The sequence below is a fragment of the Astyanax mexicanus genome, chromosome 5 (assembly GCF_023375975.1).
Source record: "Astyanax mexicanus isolate ESR-SI-001 chromosome 5, AstMex3_surface, whole genome shotgun sequence".
Classification (NCBI taxonomy): Eukaryota; Metazoa; Chordata; class Actinopteri; order Characiformes; family Acestrorhamphidae; genus Astyanax; species Astyanax mexicanus.
Genome location: NC_064412.1, coordinates 55,727,536 through 55,753,275, shown reverse-complemented (window position 1 = coordinate 55,753,275; position 25,740 = coordinate 55,727,536). Strand labels below are relative to the sequence as shown.

Here is a 25,740-nt window from a genome sequence, read left to right as displayed (position 1 = left end):
ACTTAACTACATAATCCAACCAGAAATATGCATTTAAATGCATATTTAACAAGGGATATTATTGTACAACATTGTGTAAAGTGCTATGTACATTCATTTTGTGGCTGCAAACATGTGCTCATTCATCGCGGGTGTAGTTCACAGATTTTTATTTTTTTTAATGGTGTGCACCAAAGCTGTGACTGCTATTTCTGCTATCCAGTGAAGAAACAGCTAAATTAAACTACCGGTACAGATGTATAGATGCATGGGTCTGCATTTAAACCTTATAATATTTAAGCAATCAATACAAATTCATTGTTTTAATACATTTTAATAAAGACAGTGCCATTTTGCTATAGTTATATACATAATTATCTTCATGGGAAAAACCTTAACATGCTCTGAGCTGTATTACATAGCCTATTTCTACTAATACTGTCCTTATATACTGTATATTTAAACATTTTACAAGCGTTCTTGGTGATCTGACCACAAATGACAGGTAAAACGCATATCTGTTCACACCTGTCACTTTAAATGCGTCTCCTGTGATTGTGAACTTGTGTGTGACTTCTCACATGGTTTACACTGGAGGAAGGGCTGGGTATGGTTCACTTCTATACATTTTCTTTGCAAACAGTCCTCTGCCCTAATCTAGATAAGGGGGCTAAGTTTTGCTTGTGCACCAGCCTTAAATATCACCCTTTATCGATTAGCTTTCAGCATGCTTAGCTAACGTGTGCACAGTATTTTTTATGCAACAAAAATGGAATAAAAATCATCAAATTAAACAGGATCTTCTACTCTCTCTGTAATGAAATGTACAGTTGGGTAAGTGTTAACAAAACTTATACTGACAATATGTTAAGAACACTGATTATAATATAAAAAATATATAATTATATTTCCCAGTATACGTAAATATAATTTTTTTTGTAGTTGGTACAACATCAAGATATTATATATATATATTGTATATAATATTTTTTAATATAAATATAATCACGATATATTGTTCAGATATCTCTTCCAGAACTCCTCCCTTTCAATACATCTGTGACTCAGAGAGTATAAAATATTGATGAGGGGAGGCCTGAGCTAAAAGGAGAGGTTTTGGCTTTAGTGTCAGCTTTCACGTGTTAAATCATTGATAAGTTACATCTGCACTGACTGCTTTAAGGGGGCCATTTACGACCATAAATCAAATTGAGCATAACTGCAGTTAATGTCTTTATTACAGTAAGGCTCATCTCACTGCCTTTACTCTGATCCTCAGGGCAAATATTGACCAAGCTTCCACACACACACACAAGCCTCTCGATAAAACACACAACCAAGAAACTAGGAGAAATAAAAAAAAACCCTCATGACTACATACAACCGATGTGTACTCCATTTTTCTCATCATGTCAAGTACTTGGAGTCGGTGCTATTTCCCCACTCACAAAAAAAGAGCTTGGCCTGTGATTCGAGTGTAAAACGGCAATCATAAAGCAGCCGCAACACAGGGATTGAATCTGACCCACCATCCAATTAACGGCTGGCCTAAATGCAGAGAGTGAAAAGCGAAGCTGCCAGAAAGGATCGGACCACAGGTTTGGGAAGCCAGGCTCCCTGGGCACTAATGAGAACAGAAGAGCCACAATGGCGGACCCTCATTCTTCTTCCCGCAGCTTCAGGTTCATTATTAGTAGAGACGGCTCAAATTACCAACGCCTGGCTTCAGAGCATCAGCCAAAACACCCAGTCCCAGTGTTCAAAACGCTTAAACACTGACACACACACTGTGTGGGCTAATAAACTAAGTTGTGGGAGGATGGGACACTAGTAGGCCTGTCACAATATTTTTGGGGGCAAATTATTATTGAAAAAATGATATATATGCAATATACAATATAGTGTCATTTAAAGGCAATTAAATACCATCACTGACCATCAGTAAATTCTGAATTTCATTTGTAAATGAAGGGAGTAGAGTCTGGAGGAAGAGTGGAGAGACACACAGACCAAGCTGTGAGCTTGAGGTCTAGTGTGAAGTTTCCACCAATCAGTGATGGTTAGGAGAGACATGTCTGTCATCTGCTGGTGTTGATCCACTGTGTTTTATTATCAAGTCTAAAGTCAGTGCAGTTTTGTTTTCCCACAAAATCCCACAGCACTTCATATCTTACAGCTTCCCTCTGCTGAAAACAACTTTTATGGAGATGGGGATTTCATTTTCCAGCAGGACTTGGCACACTGCACACACTGCCAAAAATACTAGTTAGTCTTACATAATATTGAAAGTTTCAGAAACACTTGAATTTTGGGTTTTCACTGGCTGTAAGCCATAATCATCAACAATAAAAAAAAAATCTGTATATACTTTTCTTTTCCACATTGTGTGTATTGAGTCAGTGTTATTGAAGCACTGATTGATCATTTAGCATGACTGGCTAAAACATTTTTCACTGTTATATATTTGAACAAACACACCAATAAACACAATAGACAATATGACCTTATTATAAAAACATATTGAGGTTATTGCAAGTTAAAGTCGATAATGTTTTTATCATGAGAGGCATAGACAGTGGAATAGATGTGTTTAAAGGGGAGTTATTTTTTATTTTTCTCTCTTCCACCCACATGGTCTTCTCTCACATGTCTGCTGTCTGTCTGTCTCTCTGCTTTCTGAATGAGCACTGGAGTAGTAATCTGCTGGATGCTGAGCACATGTGTGTGTATTAACAGAGATCAGGGCAGAGCGGGGAGCAGCGCTCTGCAGGATATGTGTAAAACAACACTTCCTGCAGCATTCTCCACACCTCCCTCTCAGCTGAGCCCAGGCCGTAAGTCCGCTCACAGCAGGGATGTCCCAGCTGCTTCACATCAATGCTGAATCAGTCACTGACAACTGTACAATACCTAAGATTAGCTTTTTCGTTTAGCAATTTTATATGTCAGCATATCATAAATGTTAGCATCTTTGTAGATATTGCATGCATTGGTGATGTGAGGTTAATCCAACTTATTTGATTAACGAAAATACTGTCAAAATGGGATACAGGAGATTGTACATCTATACATATAGAAGCTGCAAAGGGAATCTCAGTAGATGGATATTTGCTTCTGTCAGAAACCTGTAAAGAACAGGTTTATGTGGCAATGATTTACATATCTTACACTTTTCCTTAACTAAAATATAAAGATGTTATGTTTACACTGAGTTTAATATAAAAGCTGCACTTAAGGTTGTAGGGGGCTGCTTGCGACTTATACATTTTGAAATTAAATGTAAAAGAAACAATAGCTTGGGCACCACCCTAAATGGTGCTGTGTGTTTTTTAAATAAAACAACTTTTAAAAGAAGAATATCAAGATCTTTTTTAACAATAACTAACTAAACTATATCTATGATTGTATTCAATATTAATCATTTGGCCTGATGATTCAGATTTATGCTGTAATATACATTTATGCACATTGAGACAGTACCTGAGACAGGAGTAAAGTGCATTAAAGCTAAAGGGGATGATTTAGCTTCCAAAGTGCATCGTGGCAGAAAGCTATATACACAATCACAGGGGATATTTTTACCTGTGTGCAAGACGTATAAGACAAAGGCACAATGTAAAATAGTTTTGTGTATAAACTAGTTTATCTTTGCTTATCATGCCCTGTTCATGAAAACAACGCTGACCACTTGCACATAGCTGGAAATCTCAAAACAATTAAAGCAAGGGGCCTAATATTACTGACAAAAGTAATATTAAAAGTCTGACACCTTCTCACATCTAAAGACTTTTTAGTCACAGCCTACAATTTTGCAAAGACTGGGGATTATGCGGAGTCATTTTTCGCAAGACTGCATCTAGATTATTTCTGAGATTATTTATTAATAAAATTGTATTTATTTCTACAAGATTATTATCTTTTTCGTTCTGTCATGGTAAATGGAGGATATCAGATATCTAGATATTATTTTGTGGGACAGTGGTGGCTCAGGAGTTAAATATAGTATGTTTTTATTAATACGTAGCTTTATGAATATGTGCCCTGATCATCTACTGATCAGATACTGGAGAGAGCCTCTAGCGTAATTTCTGGGGTTTTCCTTAGAGCACACATTAGAACACCTCATCAACACTAAGCAGCTCAGAAGCAAAGTTATTAACACCTCAAATAAAATCACAAAACCCTGCCAATAAAGCAAATCAAGTTAAGACTTACCCAGCTCCAAGCAGTGGTTACAGCATAAAAACAAGTCTTACAGACATGCAACCTATTTATTTTGTTATCTGTGGGATAAATGTACTTCCTTTTCAGTTGAAGGGATTTCTTTGTTTAAAATACACCCATTAGCCATTCCATTAACATCAACTGCCTAAAATTAAGTGAATCCTCTATATGCCATCAAAAAATATCTGACGAGATCTGCAGGCACAGATTCCACCAGACCTCTGTTATATCCTGTGTAATCAGGCAGCAAGACTTATGTTAGCAGCAGATCCTGTAAACTGTAAAAGCTATGGATTTTAAGAGCAGCATCAATAAGCCTTAGTGTGCTTTTACACCTACATAGTTTGGTCCTAACCTAGATAGCAGGTGTAAAATGTGACACAACTACGGTCCAGCTGTTGTCATCCATTCAAACAAACATTGTGCGGAAAATTCTGTATCTGCAGTGAATGTGTATAAACCAATAAACAGAAATAAAAAGAATAAAATGAAAGTAATAAAACGAAAGGAACACAATGTGTTATGCTCATTCTACCACATAATATGCATGCACTCAAAGGAAGTAGAAACACTTAGAAAGACAACTTGCCGAAACTGACAACATGCTAACCGACACACCCCCTTCAACCCATCATTCAAGGTTATGTGTTGGGAGATGCAGCACACACAGGTGATAACAGCAGGATGTAGCAGAGTTCTGTAGTGTGCTTACTAAAAGTGTGAAAACACACTTGGGAACCCAAGGCTCTGTTGCGAGCTTCTGGACCACTATATGTGTGTGCTGAGCTCTATATCACAGATAAGACACAGAAGGACTTTCAAATGTTTTAGATATATTCTGACCCAACTGGCTAGCAGTTTTCCTGCTTTAAACACATCACTTTCAAGAACTGCTGTATAATTTATACACCTTTTGACAAGTTCCACTGTAGATGAAGATAATTAGTGTTTTCCACTTCACTAATCAGTGGTGTTAATGTAATAGTTGATCAGCTTTAGGAAAATTCTAACTAAAACTTCCTGCTTTAACTCACTGCTGAGATAAGCATTCCAAACAAACTGAACTGACAGACTGGCCCTTGTAAACTAGGGTAAAGTCCAAGAGGGCTTTTCAGACCTGCCGTTTCCGCTGGCCTAAATCTGAACTGGACACATAATCAATTTCAACATATACAGCACCAATCATGAAAAGGCAGCTTAGCACAGCGTCGTTCGACATCAGAATAGACTGGCTTATCTGGAACAATACTACACTGTGCTCCAGTGACATCAGCTCCATTTTGGTGGCTCATTAAGACACACCTAGTTTATCATTTTGACAGGAACCTTGGCTTTAAAGAGTCCTCAGACTACACTACTCAAAGCAGTCAGACTTCAGCTCAAACCAACCAGGAGACTGGACTGTAGCAGTCATTGTTTTTAATGCCTAAATCTTACAGCATCCTCAGAGCGTGCTGCTGACGGTAAAAGATAAAATCAGGCCTACAGTGCACCACTTTACAAATCAGTAAATACTGACAGTGCTAAAACCAACTAAAACAGACTGGCTGTCCCGAATTTCCCTTTATGCTGTCAGTCTCTGAAGAGTGGCAGAGAGACAGATACACAACTCTCTCTTTAAAAAGGTAATCCCACGTGGAACACTTCCTTGTGTCTGGAAAGACCGAACCTAATGGGGGAGGGGACTCCACTGACAAAAGGCCTGCCATATGAAAGACATGCAGGTCAATGATTTCCGTGCTATGATCCTCACAGCTGTCAGACATGAGAAACAATGTCAGAACAATAATAACATCCACTGTCAACAGTCATTGCTCACCATCATTCAGAGTAGATATATTAATATCCAGGATATATAGCTGTTATTGGGAACAATACATACCAGGCATTGTTCACTTTTCATATTCATATTTCAGCTGCTTGCAGTGGCTTGCAAAGCCATAAAATATTCTGTTACCTAGAACTATAACTAGCTAAAAATCATTTAATAATATAATCACATACAACTAGGGGTGGGCGATATGGCCCTAAAATTATATCACTTCAGGGTAATTATCAATATCGATATGAACAGTATAAAACACGCCACCAGTGTTGTACATGCTATGGAGGACTACAGTGAAGCTTATATTAGAATTTGTGTTTTATATTATATTTTAACTCAATCCAGAACTTGCCAAGACCAAGTACAAATACTAACAGTCCAGACCATAAAAATTTTAATAGTTGGATGGTTAAGAACCAATTAAAGAACAATGGCCATTATGCGGTAACATCAGAATTACCGAGAGAAACTTAACTTTGAACATCGGTTGACGCGACAAACAACATCTCAATAAACATTAACAGCATGAATTTATTGCCTGACAGCTCGACTTCAGCTCAGTTATACCATCTTATGCAAAAGGGCACATACAACCAAGGCTGCCAATCACTCAATACCTCATCATTACCCCGCCTTCTTATAATATAGCAAAAAATGTTCTTAAAATTTATTTTTTTTGGGGCAGAATATGAAGATGAAGAGGCAATTTGGATTAGACATTGTGAAACATATAGGAATCAGCAGAGATAGACATCATAATGTCTCTCTTATAAAAGAGTCAGAGCATTCTGCACATGACAGATGATTTTCTATACAAGAGTAAATGGTATTTGAAAACTAGGTACATAAATGTCCTGCAAATAGTAAGTGTAAATAGTCTGAGGGTCTCAGACAGTGACGATGAGGTAACCTTAGAGTTCATAAAGCATCACACACAGACAACTATAAACTATAAACACACCCATAGAGAGAAAAGTATAGACTACGTTTCCAGTTAAAAGTCGACTAACCTCATTCAGCAGTACAACACTAACAAATTCTGCCTAAATAATAAATGTAAAGACTATAAACCTATATTTGTTGACATTAATGTACTTTTTTCATACACACAACCTACAAGATGATGTTGAAATGCAAGTAAGAACAAAATAAATGAGAAGAAAAATTACATTCATTCAAGTGACATTTTCTATCAGTGAACATGTCTGTCATAGATGCTAAACAGACAATTTGGTAAAACTATAATATTGAGATACTTTTAAGAAATGTTGACAACACACTGAAATCCAACAATTTCTCTCTCTCTCTCTCTCTCTTTGTAAAGGTACATTTAAAAAATACAAAATCAGCTATTATAATGATTTTATTCTACAATATTCAAACAAAACCTGCATGTATACAAACTGAATTCAATAAAAAAACAGTAAGAACAAAATAGCTCTAGAAGAAAAGCCAAGAACACACTCATTACTATTACCTCAGAATAATGACTTAGTATCTCAAGCTGAGGAGATAGTATCTCAAAAGTATGACTTTGTGTCTTTAAAAAAGTGCATCAAATTATGTCTTTGCATCTCAAAATAATGACTAAGTATCTCAAATTAAGTGACAGTATCTCAAAGCAACAATTAAATATCTTAAACAAGGAGATAACATCTCAGAATACTGACTCAATGTCAAATAATCTCAAAATTCTGACTTTGAATCTCAAAATAACGACTAAGTATCTCAGATAATATAATAATGTTAGTATCTCAAAATGACAACTCTTATATATGAGATATGAGATAGTATCTCAAATTAAGGAGACATCATCTCAGAAAAAGGAGATAGCATCTCAGAACAATGACTTGGAATCTCAAATAATGCCTTTGTATTTCAAACTGAGGAGACAGTATCTCAAAATTATGACTTTGTATCTCAAAATAACGAATAAATATCTTAAATAATGAGATAGCATCTCAGAATAAAAACTTAATATCCAAAAAAAAGGATATAGTCATAATTCTGATATACTTTCTTTTTTTTTTAATAATGATAGCATCTCAGAATAATGACTTAGTATTTCTAATAAGGCCTTAATCGCTAAAACCGCTAAAATAACGATTTAACCCTGTAAAATAATGAGCAATTTATGTGCATGATTTTTTAAGTGGCGGGAGTGAGCTTTTTTATAGACTGAAAAGCAAAGATATAAAACAAACGTTTTAAATCGGATACTTACTTTCCGATCACCTCACAGAGCTCGTACACATCCTCAAACAGCACGTCGTCGTCGGCCATGGTCCGGGAGAACAGTGATTCTGGGTGTTACAGTTAGATTATCTTCTGTAAAATCGGTCCAGATCTGTGATTCGTGCTTCAGAAAAATGTAACCGCTATCAGCGCTGTCAGTTCTGCGCTGAAATGAGGGCGAAAATGGCTCCGAAAACGAACAGAAAGGAGCAAATAATGAAGGGTGGTGATTTTTCCTCAGGATTATTCCCACGAAATAACGTTACCGATGACTGAAAAGGGCTAAGCGGCTAGCCTGCTAGCCAGCCAGCGGGCTCGCCTGGTTCTTGCAGTGTCTGTTAGGTAGGTTTGACACTCCTCCGCCCCACCTTCTCTCCTTCTTCTCCTTCTGCCCGCTCCTCGTCTAGCTAGCAACCCGGCTCCCTAATCCCTTCTTGATTCGTGTCGACGACCGCCGTACCGTGGGATGTCTATTATATAGCTAGCGTTAGATATCTATTAAATCTACTGTAGCTAGCTAAGCTAAGCTAACGCTACGTCGTTCGTGTCAATTAAAACCAACGGTCCAAATTCTGCTCCCAACATCCGCGGCAGACTGAAGCTGCCCAAGCAGCTAACCAGCTAACCTAGCAAGCTATAAAGCTAACTAGATGCTAGCTAACGCTAACTAGCTAACCTAGCTAGGTTAGCTAGCTAACGTTAACTAAGCTAAGCCTGCCGAAATGGCTGGCAGTCTGAGGGGTTATATGCTAGCCAGCAGGATTTATTATAATGTGACTGAATGGCTGAATGGGATACAGCGCGATATTGCGCTAAGCACGCCCAGTGTAGCACAGCTCTTGAATATCCCGTTATTATATGCAGCCGGAAAAAAAAACGATCTTTTAAAGATGTTAAAGCCACTGCCGCTTATATTCCTCTCCGAAGACGTGCATGGCGGCCCTCTGAAAACGCGAGCATACGCCCTGGATTCAGTAAAAAAAGAAAGAAAAGAAATATTCCGATTTCTCTCCCGGCCGTCGGTCTCCCCGCTGCCCGAGTGCCTGCCTCTCTCCCGCTGCTCCGATGCTGCTGCTACTCCAGTTCAGACTCCACAGGCCCCGCCCACTGACGGCTAGGAAACTGCGGGGGCGAAGAGCCAAAATGGCGTCAATGACGTTATAGAGTTCCCGGATGAAGACAGCAAACAATGCTGCCGCGTTTGAGCCAACATGTCGGGAGTTGGCCGCACCGACGCGTTACCCGTATCCCCAGTTTCCTAATCCCCTACCCACCGCCTGAAAATCCATCCTCTACACACACAAAAACACACACACTAGTGATGGGAAGTTCGGATCAGTTTAAAGAACCGATTCTTTCAGAAAAAAACGCCCGTTTCACTCCCTATTGTACGCCCTGTTCTATATTAAACCACCAGTGGAGGACTAGCTAATGCTGCTTTCAAGTACAAGTCCACCCCTGAAGCTCTAATAACCATAAATCAACCATTCCTGCCTTCTGGGAGAAATCAGTTATTTGTATTTCTTTTTTTTGTTAGCAAAACTAAAATATGCTTTATTTAGATTGTATATATTTCTTTAATAATGAAGCACTAAAGGTATAGTAAAGAACATAACTTATTTCCCCAAAAGTTAAATAAATAGAAATTGAAATTCCATAAATATGGTTCTTTATATGAAGGTCTGTTGTATTAATACTGGTTTAACAATGTTATTATAATTTCCCAGTCATTCAAAATCATTTTAAAATTTATATTATTTATAGGACCAAAAGTCTAAAACCAAGAAAAAGTCAAAAGGAAGGCTTTTTTATTGTACAAGTACACAAAAAATTATGCATAATATCTACCAATGTAAGTATAATATCACTAAATTTATTTATTTTGCTCCAAACATCTAGAAAATCTAGAACATTCGATTTGCTATTCAGATTTTTTTTTAGTGTAAACAGTGTAAATATAAATGCAAAGGTATTATTTTTTTAACTGTAAACCTTGAATCTGATTATTTCCTTTTCAGTTTTTTTTAAACACAAACATATTATAACATTTCTTGTTAAATTTCATTTATAATTTTTATTTTAAATATTTTTTTTTAATAATTTATATTTTAATTGTCTTAGGAACAAAAAAGCTGTGTCTTCTATAAAGTATATGAAAGAGTATATAAAGAAGTTTATTTGTTTATTAACATACAAAACATGACGTAAAACATCGCGCTTTAAACCACCTCGATTCAGTTGGGACTCGGTTCGACCGAGTTATTGAAAAGAACCGATTCACTGAATGATTCGTTCACTAGTTGTTCGTTCGTTCGCCACAAAACACCACCAATCTGCGGGAAGCTGATCTAGAGTCCCCGCATACAATAACGCTGCTGACCGAGGCCTTACGTCAGCGCCTGCATGGTGTTTCACACATCGATTTATTCACTGATCGAAACGTATGATCAGAAATACTGAACACTGAAGGGATCTGCCAGAAGATCCAGTAATCAGTGCAGAATCAGCACACAGGCAGCATGTGTTTATTAGAGCAGCAGCGGGTGGGTTTCTGTAGCTGGAACTCCTGGCCTTGGTGAAATAAGTAGGCTGGCAGTCTGAGGCTGGGCCACACATGACCAGAACAGCAAACCTGCAATCATTAATAAATGAAGAACCCTGAGCAGCAGCAGCCCTTCAGACCCCACTCCTCTAATGAGAGAGAGCCACGCTGATTAATGACCACAGAATTAGGCTGGTCAGATTCCTTACCCAATTCACCAAAGGTCACCATGGTTAATTGCACCTTCCTGAGTACATCTAATGATGACTTTATTTAAAACTTTGGGTTTAGCGTATCATTTTAGGATTTTGAAACATGCAGTACCTTTATAAATAAAAAAAAACTGTTAAAAGAGAAATCTGGTGTGAAATTGACTTGTTGAAACATCATAATGAGTACAAACCTTTGTTAAATAGCCCACCTCCATTCTCCCACAGCATTCCCAAATGCATCACTTTTAGTCGATGCTCCCAACAAGCTTACAATGCTAATGATAGAGGAATATCATTGCTCATGCGAATAAATGGCTATTTTTACACAATTAACAAACTCAAAGTGCGGTGCCTGGAGAATTACCGTATGTATAAACAGTGCTTTTAATAAACGTCCTTTTTTTAATTGCATTTTTTAAAGGACACTCTTTATGGGTAGTGTTGTGCAAATGGTCTGGAGCATACATATATATATACATACATACAATAAAAGGTTATTTTCCATTGCTCCCTTCTACAGAGGATAGACTCCCCGGTAAGTATAGCTCAGGGTTTTGCCTATTGGTACTTTTTTGGTACCTTACAGGTGAGTATGAGCAGTGCTACATTGAAATAGGTAATTATAAATACAATTGTCTATATTTGGTAATGTGTAGGGTTAGATGGATTTGTACTGGGTGCAGATCTATTTGACTGCACAGCTTCTGCTGAGATAAGTACACTGGAGCTTCACTGATTCTTCTCACAGACTGTCCATCCCATTTAGTGATCAGTGTAATAGGCATGTAATGCAACTAATGCATCAACTGCTTAACGAAGTGTGTAAGTCTTTTTGCCTTACTTAGAGAAGTGTCTCAGACCGTGGAGCAGATTTATTCACAAACCATGAAAGACAGACCTTGACAGATCCTTCAAACTGTTCAGATGAGATTTCTTCAGGCATTTTATTGTTATTTTTTGTGGAATTTTGAGAGTTTAGGTTGTAAAAGGACTGTTTACTGCTTTAAGCTTTGAGTTTGAGATGTGCGAATGCACACACATTTTCCCTAGTCCTTGTGGAGAAGTATTGCCAAATGAATAAAACTCCCTGGAGCAGATAAACATGTATCTATTGGCCCAGTACCTAATGCCAGGTGTGTACTAAAGGGGTATATAACCCCAGAGCATTGGGCTATGGAGCAGTGGAACTAGGTTCAGTAGAATGATGATGTCCCATCCAGCATGTTGAGTGGGCATTGGGATGAGTGGGCATGAGGTGGCGGGGTAATCATCCAACATCGCTAAACTTCAATAATGTTATTGGTACTGAATGCAATCAAATCCTCAAAACAATGCTCTAAAATCTAGTTGAATATTTTTTGGCCTCTACTTGTACAGTAGAGGCAGTTACTCCAACAAAACCAGGATAATCTATTCTTAAATATGATGCGTTAATTTCGGAAAAACAATGATCACCCAACACTACATCCCTAAGTAATATTTGGAGTAATTTGAGTATAGTAATATTTGGAGTAATTTGAGTATAGTAATATTTGGAGTAATTTGAGTATAGTAATATTTGGTGTAATTTGAGTAAAGTAATATTTGGAGTAATTTGAGTGTAGTAATTTCTGGAGTAGTTTGAGTATAATAATATTTGGTGTAATTTGAGTATAGTAATATTTGGAGTAATTTGAGTATAGTAATATTTGGAGTAGTTTGAGTATAGTAATATTTGGAGTAATTTGAGTGTAGTAATATTTGGAGTAATTTGAGTGTAGTAATATTTGGAGCCACTAGAGAGAGCTTTAGTGCTGCTTTGCCTTCAGTTACCATGGTGACCCCGTCTCTTCCCCTTGTACTAGAGGTAGATAATGAGGCAGCCCATAGTAAAAGATGGGGAAAGGGTCTGGTTTCCTTAGTAACCCAGCAGAAGTGCAGGTTGACGTAAAACTGATGGATGCAGTTTCCAGTCAGCTGTGGTCTGCATTGATGTTCTGGTGCTTTGAAGAGGTTTATTAATTGTTCTAACAAAAGAATGACTTACTGCTTCCTCTGTGTTTGAGATGAAAAGATGAAAAGATCAGATTTTAATAAATATTTCATTGTTTATCAGCAGCAGCACAAAGAAACTTAAAATAAAGTTAGCCCAGGTTGCCCTGTGGAAACTACACATACAGGGCTGGGCAATATAGCCCTACAGTAACACACTTAAATTCAGGGATGGAATGTCCCATCCATCTGACACTCATTTTCAGACCTCACTTGAACTGTGTCTCACAAGATAACACCTCACAACTTATACAGATGTGGGTGTTCCCAAGTCAACCACTTCCTGTTTAATTTACATACTGCTGTCCCATGACTTTTGGCATGGTTAGTGCATAGTGAATAGTCATAGTTAGTAGCCGATGCCAGACGCTGCACTAGGGATGCATAGAGGCTGTGCATAATTGCACATTTGTAGACCGAAATGAGAAATGGGACACCCTGTGGTCGTGCACGCTCGTGCAAAAAGGACTGCCAGACCACAAGTTCCCTAAATGGGACAGAGCTATAAAGTCTGTCCCAAAGTCCACACTTGCAGTTTGTGGTTTTGCTCAAGAGCACCGCCGATATGACGCATTTCCGACTTCACTCGAGCGCACGCCGACAGCCTGGGAACATTTAGCTTATGTTTTGCTGGAGACGCAGCTGCTGATATTCTCACAGTGATAAACACTCCACGTTTCTACTCTCACTGTCCGTTACTTTATCAGCTCTACTGACACTGCTGTGTCTAAACTGCCCATACCAGAACAACACACACAGTCTGCAGCGCTACACTGTAAAAAACAAAAGTTAAAATTGTTCTCTTTATTGTGATTTTTAAATCAACTGAACAAGAAATATTAAATTGCACCGTTAACTATAGCAAACGAATCACATCAACTAACTTTATTACGTTTCTTGTTAAAAGTTAATAATCTGTGTTGAGAAAATTTACAAATTGTAGCCGAACCCTAGTTGAGGCCAAGCCAACTACTCTGCAGTACTGCACATGCTCAGTTTAGGGTTGCCAGGTCTAACAAAAATATCCAGCTCAAAGTCAGTCTAAAACCCACCCATTAGAAGCTGAAACTAGCCCAAAATATGTCTGTCACAAAACAACTATTAATGTACGACTTTGTATTTTGCTATTTATCTTTAAGTCATTAATGATATTGTAACATAAGTTTTTTATAAGTTGTTTTAGAGCAGTTTTTTATCCCAGTCTTGATCATTTACAGTAATTTCAACATAATTAGAAAAACTTATTTTACTCTTTACTGTTCTTGCCCCTCCTGAACTCTCTTCTCTCCTCTTTTACATTTTTTTAATCGTCTTGTGATTTCTGGTTACATTGTAATTTTTCTCTCTCTTTCTCTTTTTCTCTCCTTTTCATGTAGTCCTTTATATCGTTATATTCTGCTGGTTCTTATTGTTGTAATCGTTCTAATTGTATATCCAGAGAAACAGATACAGAACTACAGTCTGTAATTATAGAACTAAAAACTGTAGTGGAGACAGGGAGGTGATGTTAATATTATGGCTGATTGTGTTTACTGTACTTTTCGACTGCAAATACATGATGATCTGTTTAGAATCTGTAATTTTGTGACTAGCATAGTGCACTACTTATGGAACAGTGAGTAATTTTGGATTTAAACCTGTTTTCTTCCTTTTGTGGTGTGTTGGTGTCTCTTTTTATAGAATAATATTCGCCACTGGTGTCAAGAAAAAAAAACTCTGTTTTCCAAAAATATCAGGATGTGTGTGGATGTAGAATGAGTATTTTTTTGCAAATAAATGCAAATAAAGAGACAAAAGAACAGACTTTACATTCACAAAAATTTATTCCACAACATCGGATATCTTTTTTCTGGTTAAAACTCTGAAGTAAATATACATAAAAGCACTCATCATTATCATCATCAACTGAAGCCAAAGACATTAAAGAGAGTTCAGAAGAACAGAGTGGAGCTTCAGAACAAGCTTACATAAAACTACATTTAACTACAGAGAAAAAAATAATAATCAGGAGAAATATTTATACATACAAACATACTATTATACACAAGAACGGAATACAATTCTCTATAAAGTGCAGGGGAGCAATCAGAAATGATTAATAATAATAATCTCAATCACGTCATTAACGTAATTTATCTGTACAGAACCTGCGTGGAGTTTAGAGGGCGCTTTGTGTTCTTGGTAAATCAGCAGATATGTTTCAGGGAAAATTTTAATTGGGCAATTTTCCATCAAATTATCCAATTTTTATTAAATAAGCAAAACAAATAATAAAAAAACAAACAGCAAGTTCAAGTTTTAAGACATGCACACAGGATCTGATGAAATTTCAGAAAACCGTAATGCTCATATATTTATTTTAAAATTACAAATATTTCGCTCAGTACTGATTACAGTACTTCTCATCCCGGCTGTGGAGGATCACCGCCCTGCACACTTTACTGTATTTTCAGCTCCCAAAACACCCGATCCAATTACTCAGCCCATTACCAGCCTGTTACTGAGTTAAAGTGGATGTGCTTAGTCAGGAAAAAACACTAAAATGTGCAGAGCAGTGGCCTTCATGCTTCAGGATAGAGAGAAACACAGCTCTATAAATGAATAAGGTTTCAGGAATAAGACAGTTAGAGTTCTGAATACCAGAAAAAGAAGATTATAAAATAATAATCGAGCCACACAGAAGCACTGAATGTCTACAATGAGCTCAGAGTTATACACATTAGCTCCCTGCGATACTGCTCTTATTCTCTTATTCACCTGCACCACACCATCATCGCTCTGCTGGGAAAAGCTCAACCACAACGAGTCAAAATCGCTTCGAAATTATACACAGCAATCATGTGCAGCGGAGAAATCACAACTGAATACAAAAGCAATCCAAATAAATTACATGAGAGAGAGCGTTCAGAATGCCGGACACAGAACGAGGAAGAAAAAAGAAAAAAAAAAATGGGAAAAATATCCGTGTTTATTACCCATCTCCTTATCTAATATACAACCCCCACCCAATCCACCCCACCCCATTAAAAAAACAGAATAGGAAAGAAAAAAATCCATCTCCATTATACAATATCACACCTAAAAAAACAATCAAATATCTCTCCACCATATAAAAATAATCAGGGCATTTCCTTTTTTAAGTCAAATTTTTACATAGGTCACATGACCTGAGATTAACTCTTCTGTAAAACAGAGTAATAAAATACATATTTGTTTTATTTTTTATTTTTGGAGAATATATTCAGACTAAGAGTAATTTTTTAAGAGTCCCACCCTCATCTTTTTTTATTCTAAAGTTAAATTTAATTTAGTTAAAAAACAAACAAGCAAAAAATAACAGCTAGGCCAATCACAATAATTACATTTTATCTTATACTTATCGTACAACAACGTATGGACAAGATTTACATCATTCTTGTCTGACCTTAATATAATCCACTGTGTTTATAGGTAGTATGAACTGCAAAAATAAAATTATTGATCAAATGCTCCCTGTTCTTTAAAAATGGTGTTATTGCATTATTATTCTATTATATAAATCCATATATCAGTAGCTAAAATCTTTTTAAAATTATATTCTAAAAATTAGATTTTTTTTATTTGTTGAAATTATTTCTGGCATATTATATCATCCAAAAAAAAAGGTTATACTGAATTCAGGCCTTTTTCCAATTTAAACATGATTCAAAATCCAACTTTCCTCTTCCCCTATTGAATCACTCCTCTCTCTGTTCTTTCCTTTACACTGAGCAATTTATACCTTAAGAATCTTGTAAACTAGAGTAAGTTGCACACAATCTGCACTCATAACTCTCACATATCTCACTGATTTCACTGATGCATTGTAGTTGTATAATTTATTTTCTTTTATTATCTGACTATCTGATTGTTTTGTGCCAGATGGGGGCTAATGTGATCACTTATCAGCCATTTTTGTTTTATTATTCTTAATCTGGTGTTACAGGTAAGTTTGTGAATGTGTTGTAAGCAGGGCTGCAGCAAGCAATTCAAATACATAACTTAAGTAATTTACTAGTTATGAAGCTGGTAACTTGTTCAATTAAGTGCCATTTTTTAACATTAGCACTTGTTTGAATGTGTCGTTACCCATCAATAATACACTATATTGCTAAAAGTACCCACCGGATGGTACACATGAAGTTTGGAGGTGTGTAGTGATGCAGTAACTCTGCAGTGCACTATGTTCCTCAGCATCAGCTGACCCAGTCTCTTCCTCTGTGTTATAATATCACTGACAGTTGGCTGTGGAATATTTAGTAGTGAGTAGTGAAATTTCACAACTGGTCTTGTTGCACAGATGCTGCATCCCTTCACACCTGTGACCATAGAAGTGATTCAGGAACACCTGAGGTTAATTATTTGAATGGATAAGTGAATATATTTAGCAATATGGGAAAAATTAATCATTAATCAATTCAGATGTTTTGTTAAAACAATATTTGGCTGTTCTGATGGTCCACATTCATACTCTACATACATCTCTCTCTGAAACAGCATGCATGCTTTTTTTGCATGCACACAAACTGGATACATATCTGATCTAGGCCAGATAATGTATGTCTTCAGGCAAGAAGCATCTGAATTACAGAGCCAGGTGTCTGATCTCATCGTAGGGGGTCGATTTCCAAGAGCAGGATTTCTAAGACTAGGCATCCCTGCCTTTAAGCTACCACTCAACACTGCATTAACTGAACAGTGTATTGAACCAAGAACATATTTAATCACGAATGGGGCTTATTTTAATGAAAATAAGAAATATATATTTAATTAGAACTGATAAAAGAACCCCTTTTCTCCAAACAGCAGCATCTAACTAGTTGCGTAAACCACTAATTATTTCTACAAATCAGCACACCAATATTTTGTGTTTAGTATCTTATACTTCTTGCAGCCCTAGTTACAACACAAAAGCCTCAAATACAACCAATAACCCCACTAACCCAATAACCTCACTTAAAAAAAAAAAAAAAACTAAATAAAACAAAAACACACAACACTAGGCTGAAAACATTCATTCATTTACATATTTCCATCTGAATATGCCCGCACTTTTGAATATACAATATATATATATATATTTATATATACCCTTTAATAATTAATCTCTCTACACTTCAACAAACAATATCATACTTCATTTGGTTAGGTACAAAGTGCTTAAGTATGCCGTAGAAGCTAAAATATTACAACTGATATAAACATAACCCTGCATAATTTCTTTTTTTATGCTATCCTTAAACATCTGGCAAACCGACAAATGCTTCTGAATTCATTTTTTACACAGACAACAATTCTGTACACTCAAATCCAAAAAAAAAAGCCACTGAAATCAGTAATGACATGCAAATGGACGAAGCTGAATGTTAAGTAGTGTGGCACACATACACCTACAGACCTGCTGAGAAGATCCGATTAATGTGGTTCTGTTGATGTGAACGAACAATGACAAAACTATGACAAAAAGGTGCAGCAGAGCGCGAGCAGAAATAAAGAAATGGAAGAAACAATAACATACATATATACAAATATTACAATTGTGAAATATTTCTCAGAGGGGCCATGAGGGGGAAAAGTGACTTGCAGAATCCAAAGCATTTTTTTTTAGACTCTTTAAATGACAATATACAACAAGCCTGTAAAAGTCTTATTATTTGTTTTTGTAAAAGTACTTTAGGGCAGTAAGAAAAGGGTTACTTGTAGTGTAGTTGTTGTCCCATTTGTACTTCAGACTGCAGTGTTCTGTGTTCAAGTCTTATTATTTTAAATTAAAAATCCTCAGTAAACAATTGAGCTAAATATTGGAAAATCATTATCCGTGAAATACTCATCCGCTTTGTGATCTTCCAGACGAGTGAGGATATCAGAGGGCATTAGTTTGAGCTATAAGGGGCGTGTGAATCCAGATGATTAATGGTGAAGCTGTAGCTCTAGCCTACCAGGTGGGCATCATGTCGGGAAACCAGACGCGGCCCAGGTGTTTAGACACCTCCCAGTGGATGTCGTCCAGGCCGTACTTGTGATCGGGCACCAGAACCTCCTCCATGATGGAGAGCTGCGAGAGGCGGCGGCCGCACATTTTCACGAACTCCACGAAGGCGCTGCAGGACACCTCGCACTCGCCCAGGCCGATGGCGGACAGGTGCTGGCAGCGCTCGGCGATGCGGATCAGCTCCTCGTCCAGAGGCCGCAGCCCGTTAGCGCACACCACCAGCTCTACCAGACGCGGGCAGGTCAGCCCCACCCGACCCAGCACCTCCTTACTCACCGAGCGGCCGAAGTACAGGTGCGTGACCGGCACCTCGTCGCGGAAAAACGGCCCGAACTCGTCTTCGTACAGGAAAAAGTACATGACCAGGTTGAACTTGGGCGAGTGGCGCACCATGGCCTCCCAGCTGCTCTTCTTGATGGTGTGGAACTGCTGCCCGGGGTTCTCGCTCACCACGTCGATACGCAGGTGCTCCAGATGGACGTGGCGCTCTGAGGAGAGTGCCAAGAGCAGCTCATCGCTCAGGAGGTGGTAGTTCAGGGCCAGCTCACGCAACCCATGGCACTGATCAGCCACACAGAGGATGCCTGAGATACAGAGAAGAAGAAGAAGAAGAAGAAGAGATGGGAATTAGCCAGAGAAATCAGTTCAATGCTTGATGCTTCAATTACAATGAAGATGATGTAGTTTCTTTTTTCAAATGTTGTGTTGCACAGATTAGAACACAGCAAAACCTGTTGTCCATCAGAATAGATTATAAACCAGCCAATGAAACAGTAGCTTAGCCCTGCCCACTGCACTGGACAAAATAAATAAATCAGCAACTCAGACATTAGGGCATGTCAGCTTTATTTTTGCCATTTAAGGTCCATTTTGTCAATAACCGGAAATGGTACAAAAACTACGATACAAAGTTTTCCAATAAACTGTAAGATCCTTTAAAGAAAACAAATGACAGATAAAATACTGGATCTTTTTTACTATTGTTAAATAATAATAATTATTATAAAATATAGTATTATTATAAAAATATATTTTAAAAAATAAGGAAGAAAAAAAAATCAAATGTTGTTAAAAAAAAAAAGAGGGGGTGATTTTTAGCAAACAAATTCATTGGTTAAAAGCTGGCAAGTAGCAATGGAAATAAACCAAGCTTTGGAAATTGATTTTTAAAAATGTGAATTTCCGAAGCCTTTGTCTGTAGTAAAGCAGTGCTGCAACAGATGGTGTTCCTGCTGGGCCAAACATCACTACAACTGGTCAACTAAACAACAGGGGTGTTCTAAAACCTTTGACCAGTAGTGTATCTATATAGCTAGTAATTTTCTTTTGTGACAAACGTTTTCAGGACTGGAAATGTTCCATGTGTTTCAGGCAAGGCGCAGCGTCTGTGTATCTTATGCAGGAGCCACAACAACATGCAAAATATACTGACTGATGTAAGCAGCATAAGACACACCCACTGTGTATTCTCTGGAAAATTACCTGTTCTGTACCTATATAGGCTTAATAGTACATTACCCAAACACTGTACTAAGGGGATGGAAGGTTAAATCTGGGTCTGGGTCAATTCAGATACAGATTTGTACTTCCACATACAGTACAGCTCCTCCAGGTAATGTAGGATAGATCTGGGTTAACCTGCATGTCTGAAAGGTGCTAACTAGATTGAATTTCTTACCTGCAGGTGAGACGTGAGGGCAGCTGCTCATTTTTAGTAGTTTGAGTGTGTCGCTGTTGTTGGCCACGAGAACTTTAAGTGACGGGTCATCCACGGGTGTGTCGTCTATCTTCAGTGAGGACAGGGACTTGGAGTTTACAAACACCACGGTCAGGGCTGAGATAAAGTGAGACTGAAGAAGGGGAAAAAGAAAGAGATAAGAGATGGTCAATCTCCTCAAATTTCTGTAAACAGAAAGGCCCAACTGAAAGCTGTGTTGATCCTAAAGCATACACAATTCAGATATTTCTTTTGGCTGAAATGAAAGATTAAAGAGTAGTTTGTGGGGGTGATGTTTACCTTTGGCAGCTCCATGAAGCTGGGTCGAGCTGTGGAGATGAGCCCCAGTGTTTTCAGTGAGCAGTTAACAAGCTGAGACAGAATATCACAGGCTGCTTCTGCAGATTCTGTGCTGCTGTCCACCTGAGAGAGAGAGAGAGAGAGAGAGAGAGAGAGAGAGACAGACTGTAAATCTCTTTTTTTAATGAATAAATAATAATAATTGCCTGCTATTAACACCAAGAGTGAAAGTGATCCTCACAGAGTCAGTGTGTTTGGAATGCTGCACCTCTCCTAATTGTAACCCACACCTACCTTGAAGCTGACATACTGCAGATGGTTGGAGTGTTTCTTGATAATCTGCTTGATGAGGTCTGGATGGGTTGCTTTCAGATAGGAGCTGGCCGGCTGATTGAGCTCAAACTCAAAGCACCTCCACAGCTCAGGCATGTGAAATACTTGGTTCCAGCCCTTGCACACCTGTGAAGCAAAAGCTCGGTCCAGTAAGGGAAGGTACTGGAAAATCTGCAGGAGAATCTCTTGAGGCAGACGGACCCAGTTTGCTCCGCCCACTGGATTGTAGGTCTCCTGCTCCTGCTGCTCCTTGTGCTGCTGCTCCTCGTGCTGCTGCTTCTGCTCTTGCTCCTCGTGCTGGTGCTGCTGCTTCTGCTCAGGTTCATCTAAGTCATCTCGACGGAGCCTCTTGCAGGATTGTGGGGAGCTGGAGCAAGAAGTGGAGCTGGAGCCAGCACCAGGACCAGGACCAGGACCAGGGCCTGGACCGGGACCCGGACCGGGACCGGGGCCAGGGCCAGGTCCAGGTCCGTCCTCCTGCTTCTCTCCTCTTTTCTGTCCTCTCTTCATTCTGAGGAAAGAGAAGCGATAAAGTAAATCCTACTAAAAATAAAGGTGTGGATGAGTTTCTCCAGGTCTGCTTTAGCCAGAAAAATCTCTGATCTTATTGATGTGATAGAAAGCTGATTTAGTGGCGGCTATGACACGACTACTAAATGTGAGATCAGATTTCATTTGTACACCAATTTTAGACCTCTCGAATCCAGATAGGCAGCTAGTCTGTGCCTCTCATTACTATTTCTAAATTTAAAAAAATCCCTGTTTTATCTTAATTCAACTGCAGAAAGTAGTGTCCCTCCAAATAATATCACAATATTCCATTGGTATTTTCGCGATAACCATTCTTCTTGGCGATATGACAAAACACTAAATAAATAAAAATATTTCAAGCATACACTACAGAGCCCGGGAGAGGCCATTGATAAAAAAAATAAATAAATAAAAAAAAATAAAATAATAATAATGAAATCAAGCAAACAATATATCAGTTCGTGCTCATGTTTTCTTTAATAAAATAAAAATATATATAATGAAGCGTGTGACAGTTGTCTATAAACACAAAACTATATAAAATTCAAATAGGTGGTCTTAAATAATATTAATACAATGTTTTAAGATGTTTATTGGAGTGGGCAGTTTATATAAGAATTCAGATCAATTTAATTATTTATTTTATTTTTATGTTTTACATGTGACCAAATATAAATTGCAAGATGTAGGACAGTAATATCATGATAATACACTAAAAACAGTTATCCTGTTCAATGTGCTTAAGGCATTTAAGGCAGTCCAGGAGAGAGAGAGAGTAAAACTGCATGTAAATCAATGGTGACATAACTATTCAAAATTATTAGTCAAATATTATTAAGTGTGATTCATTATAAAATCTTCTTCATAGGTGAGCTAACCCGTGTGTCAAGCAAAATTAGAGACTACATTCGTAATAAATTGTGTTTTTTCAATTAAAAATAATGTATTTTTTAAACATTAACACTAGGGGTGGGCGATATGGCTCTAAAATAATATCACGATATTTCAGGGTATTTTTGCGATAACGATATACTTGGCGATATAGGAAAACAGAAAAATAATTAATGAATTTCAGGAATATAGAATAATAGTATAACAGTGTAATCATAATGTGGCAAAATAAATAATATAGCATAAAATAATATAATGCAGCAAAAATATTGCAGAATATTTAGTGCATGCATATAAACTGCAAACTAAAACAATTATACAATAAATACACCTAAAGCTTCACAGTAAATAATAGACTACTTTTAAGACAGAACATCTCTATTATCACGATATGGATTTTTAATATCATGATATTTCTGTGTCACGATATATTGTATACGATATAATATTGCCCACCCCTAATTAACATACAACAATCAATCACAAATAACACCAACATTTCAGACTCACTAATCTCCTACACTACCACGCCCCCTACCCCAACAAAACAGCCTGGCGTGGGAAAGTTTCAATACTGTAGCTTTAATTCTGTATTATTTAAAAATAAATCGCTGTTCTTTACTGTAGAAAAGCATGTCTGTTCATTAGCTGCTGCTGACTATAATGAATTAATCAATTAATCAGATTTCAAGTAACTAGTTAAGCTATATCAACAGACTACGCATCAGACTGCCTGTGATCACGAGACCAGATCCAGGAGCTAAATAAAACTCCATTCCGGGATTTTGTTCTAACTGCCTGTTCAGCGTGCGCTGCATCATCAAAGCCGCTCATACAGTTGGAACACAGTTCCCGGCAAAATCCCGGGCTGGATTTTTAATTTCAGGATCTGAATTAGCCAAACCTAACCACAGCAGTAAGCCAAACAGCTCAAACAGAAAAACACAGCAACCAAACGACCAGAAATCTTCTTATAAAGCAGGAATACTGCAAATAATGCAAAACAGCCTACTCGCCTCCCGGTTTCCAGTCTCTTAACCCACCTTGTGTGTGTTATAGTCGCAGTTAATAAGCGGTTCTGTCTCAGCCCGGGCCTGCGCTGGAATACTTCATCCGAGCGGGCCAGCCGATCACTACCATTTGCTCTCAGGCGCTCCGCTGGCAGGTGGGGGTCTGAGGAACCGGATCCGCGGTGTGGGAGAAGATATCTGCGCGTATTTTTCGCTCCAGTCTTGTGACCTAGTTACTTTGGCTTGATCCACTCAGCGAGCTGCGAAAATGGCGATGTGTTGTGCTTGGAGTGAGAGCGGTGCAGTGTGGGTAAACAGTGGAGCCCGGGGCTGTAGTTGCGGTGTTCATCCGCTAGAGGGCGGAGGAGAGAGCGAGAGGGAGAGAGAGACGCTGGCTGTGTCTCGAATTCAACACATGCTGACTTGACGGCCCAGTCCCATTTCTCTTTTGTTCCCTACCCCTTGTTTTTTCAGTGTAACCCTTCACTTTAGAACAAAGTTACTAGGGGGAAAGGGTGTAATACTACATCTATTAATGTACTGTACTTAAGTACAGTACTAAATGTGTCTGTTCTGTATTCTGTACTTAACTGGAGTATTATTGTTACTTCACTACTGTACTTAAGTGCTAAAATGCTGTATCTGTGTCTACTGGGGTATTATTTTACTTCACTACTGTACTTAAGTACTAACATGATGTATCTGTATCTACTGGAGTAATATTTTTACTTTACTACTGTACTTAAATCCTAAAATGCTGTATCTGTATCTACTGGAGTATTATTTTTACTTTACTACAGTACTTAAGTACTAAAATATTGTATCTGTATCTACTGGAGTAAGTAATGTTCAGCTGCTGTAATCAATTAAATTTGTGCTTATAGTACTGCAGACTTTATTGTACTGTTTTATATATAAAATATCTGGAACAAATACATTTTGGGACTGTTACTGGTATAAAGCTCTGCATGTATTTGTCCACTATTGTAATTATATTTAATTTTATAAACAGGTTATAGAGCCAATTTTTTTCTCAAAACTGATAAAACGGTGTCTTTGACTTAAGGTTCATCAGGTGATTATCCTAATTTTTAACAAGAAAAATACTTAAATTTGTGGGTTTCCTTGGTCACTTGTTCCACAGTGCCATCTTTCCAGTGATACTGATAGTCCTCTGTTTGGAGTGTGCCTCTGAAAAGTCTCAGTTTAAAGGGTCACGTAGCCCCCCAACCTAACAAGAATCAGGACACATAGCCATGATGACTATATTGTTCTATTAAAATGTTAATGTTGATAATATAATGTGGGAAGCACTAGGCTGGTATCTGTTTAAGCTGCATATATGCCCATTGAAAATGAATGTATTTTAATAGAATATAAATATATTAAAGAAGCTTAGTTGGAAGTTTCTCTCGAGTGCTCTTGAGTCTCTGCACGGATCAACTTCTTTGTATCCAAATCAAAAGGCAACAGTATGTTCTGACATTGACAAGGTAAATACAGCTCACAGCTAGATGTGAGTGTTTAGCTGTGTTGTCATTAGCTGTTATTATGTTCACTCAGTACAATAGAAAGCTGTATTACTAATCTTCGATTGAGGCATGACTGGGTGTCGCCTCAGACTTCTGTCTGAGTCGGCAGCATTTCTTACATTTCAGACACACAGCCATTGTTGATGATGCTGGTGGTTCTCAGGTACGTCTAAAAGCTGGTACATATCGATTCATACCAGTGACTGTAGTCATTGTACACAGTACACATGTTTATTTATAAAGTCTCAGCTAATGAACGACTACAAGCAAGCAGGTTAATAAAGTTTATAATGAATAATGGAGTGGAGGCTCCATTCTATCATTTTAAATTAGTAATTTTCTGATAACACATTCATTACACTGTTCAA

At 37.7% G+C, this 25,740-nt stretch overlaps 2 protein-coding genes across 18 annotated transcripts in view; both read right to left on the bottom strand.

Moving 5' to 3' along the window:
* The window catches only part of caskb (calcium/calmodulin-dependent serine protein kinase b), a 59,889-nt gene extending 50,558 nt beyond the window's left edge, over positions 1-9,331 (bottom strand). For all 17 annotated transcript variants that reach the window (XM_049479937.1, XM_049479944.1, XM_049479941.1 and 14 more), the window contains exon 1: positions 8,253-9,331. In XM_049479937.1, the coding sequence (XP_049335894.1) occupies positions 8,253-8,311 (59 nt within the window). In that variant the 5' untranslated portion in view covers positions 8,312-9,331. The remainder of the gene's footprint in view (positions 1-8,252) is intronic.
* A 5,521-nt stretch (positions 9,332-14,852) lies between these two features.
* On the bottom strand, positions 14,853-24,150 carry fbxl3b (F-box and leucine-rich repeat protein 3b). Its single transcript, XM_049479936.1, has 5 exons — positions 23,874-24,150; positions 21,370-21,919; positions 21,076-21,198; positions 20,737-20,908; positions 14,853-19,642 (listed from the first exon to the last, which is right to left on the bottom strand). The coding sequence occupies exons 2-5, from the start codon at positions 21,916-21,918 to the stop codon at positions 19,002-19,004; spliced, it is 1,485 nt and encodes a 494-aa protein (XP_049335893.1). The 5' UTR covers position 21,919; positions 23,874-24,150; the 3' UTR covers positions 14,853-19,001.
* Between the last annotated feature and the right edge of the window lie 1,590 nt (positions 24,151-25,740).

What these genes read in the sequence shown, in the direction of transcription:
- fbxl3b (XM_049479936.1), bottom strand. Translation starts at nt 21,918, where the DNA reads ATGAAGAGAGGACAGAAAAGAGGAGAGAAGCAGGAGGACGGACCTGGA. An exon ending in TGCAGTATGTCAGCTTCAAG is followed by an intron (nt 21,199 to 21,369) that starts GTAGGTGTGGGT and finishes TCTCTCTCTCAG; the next exon opens with GTGGACAGCAGCACAGAATC. An exon ending in GCTTCATGGAGCTGCCAAAG is followed by an intron (nt 20,909 to 21,075) that starts GTAAACATCACC and finishes CCCCTTCTTCAG; the next exon opens with TCTCACTTTATCTCAGCCCT.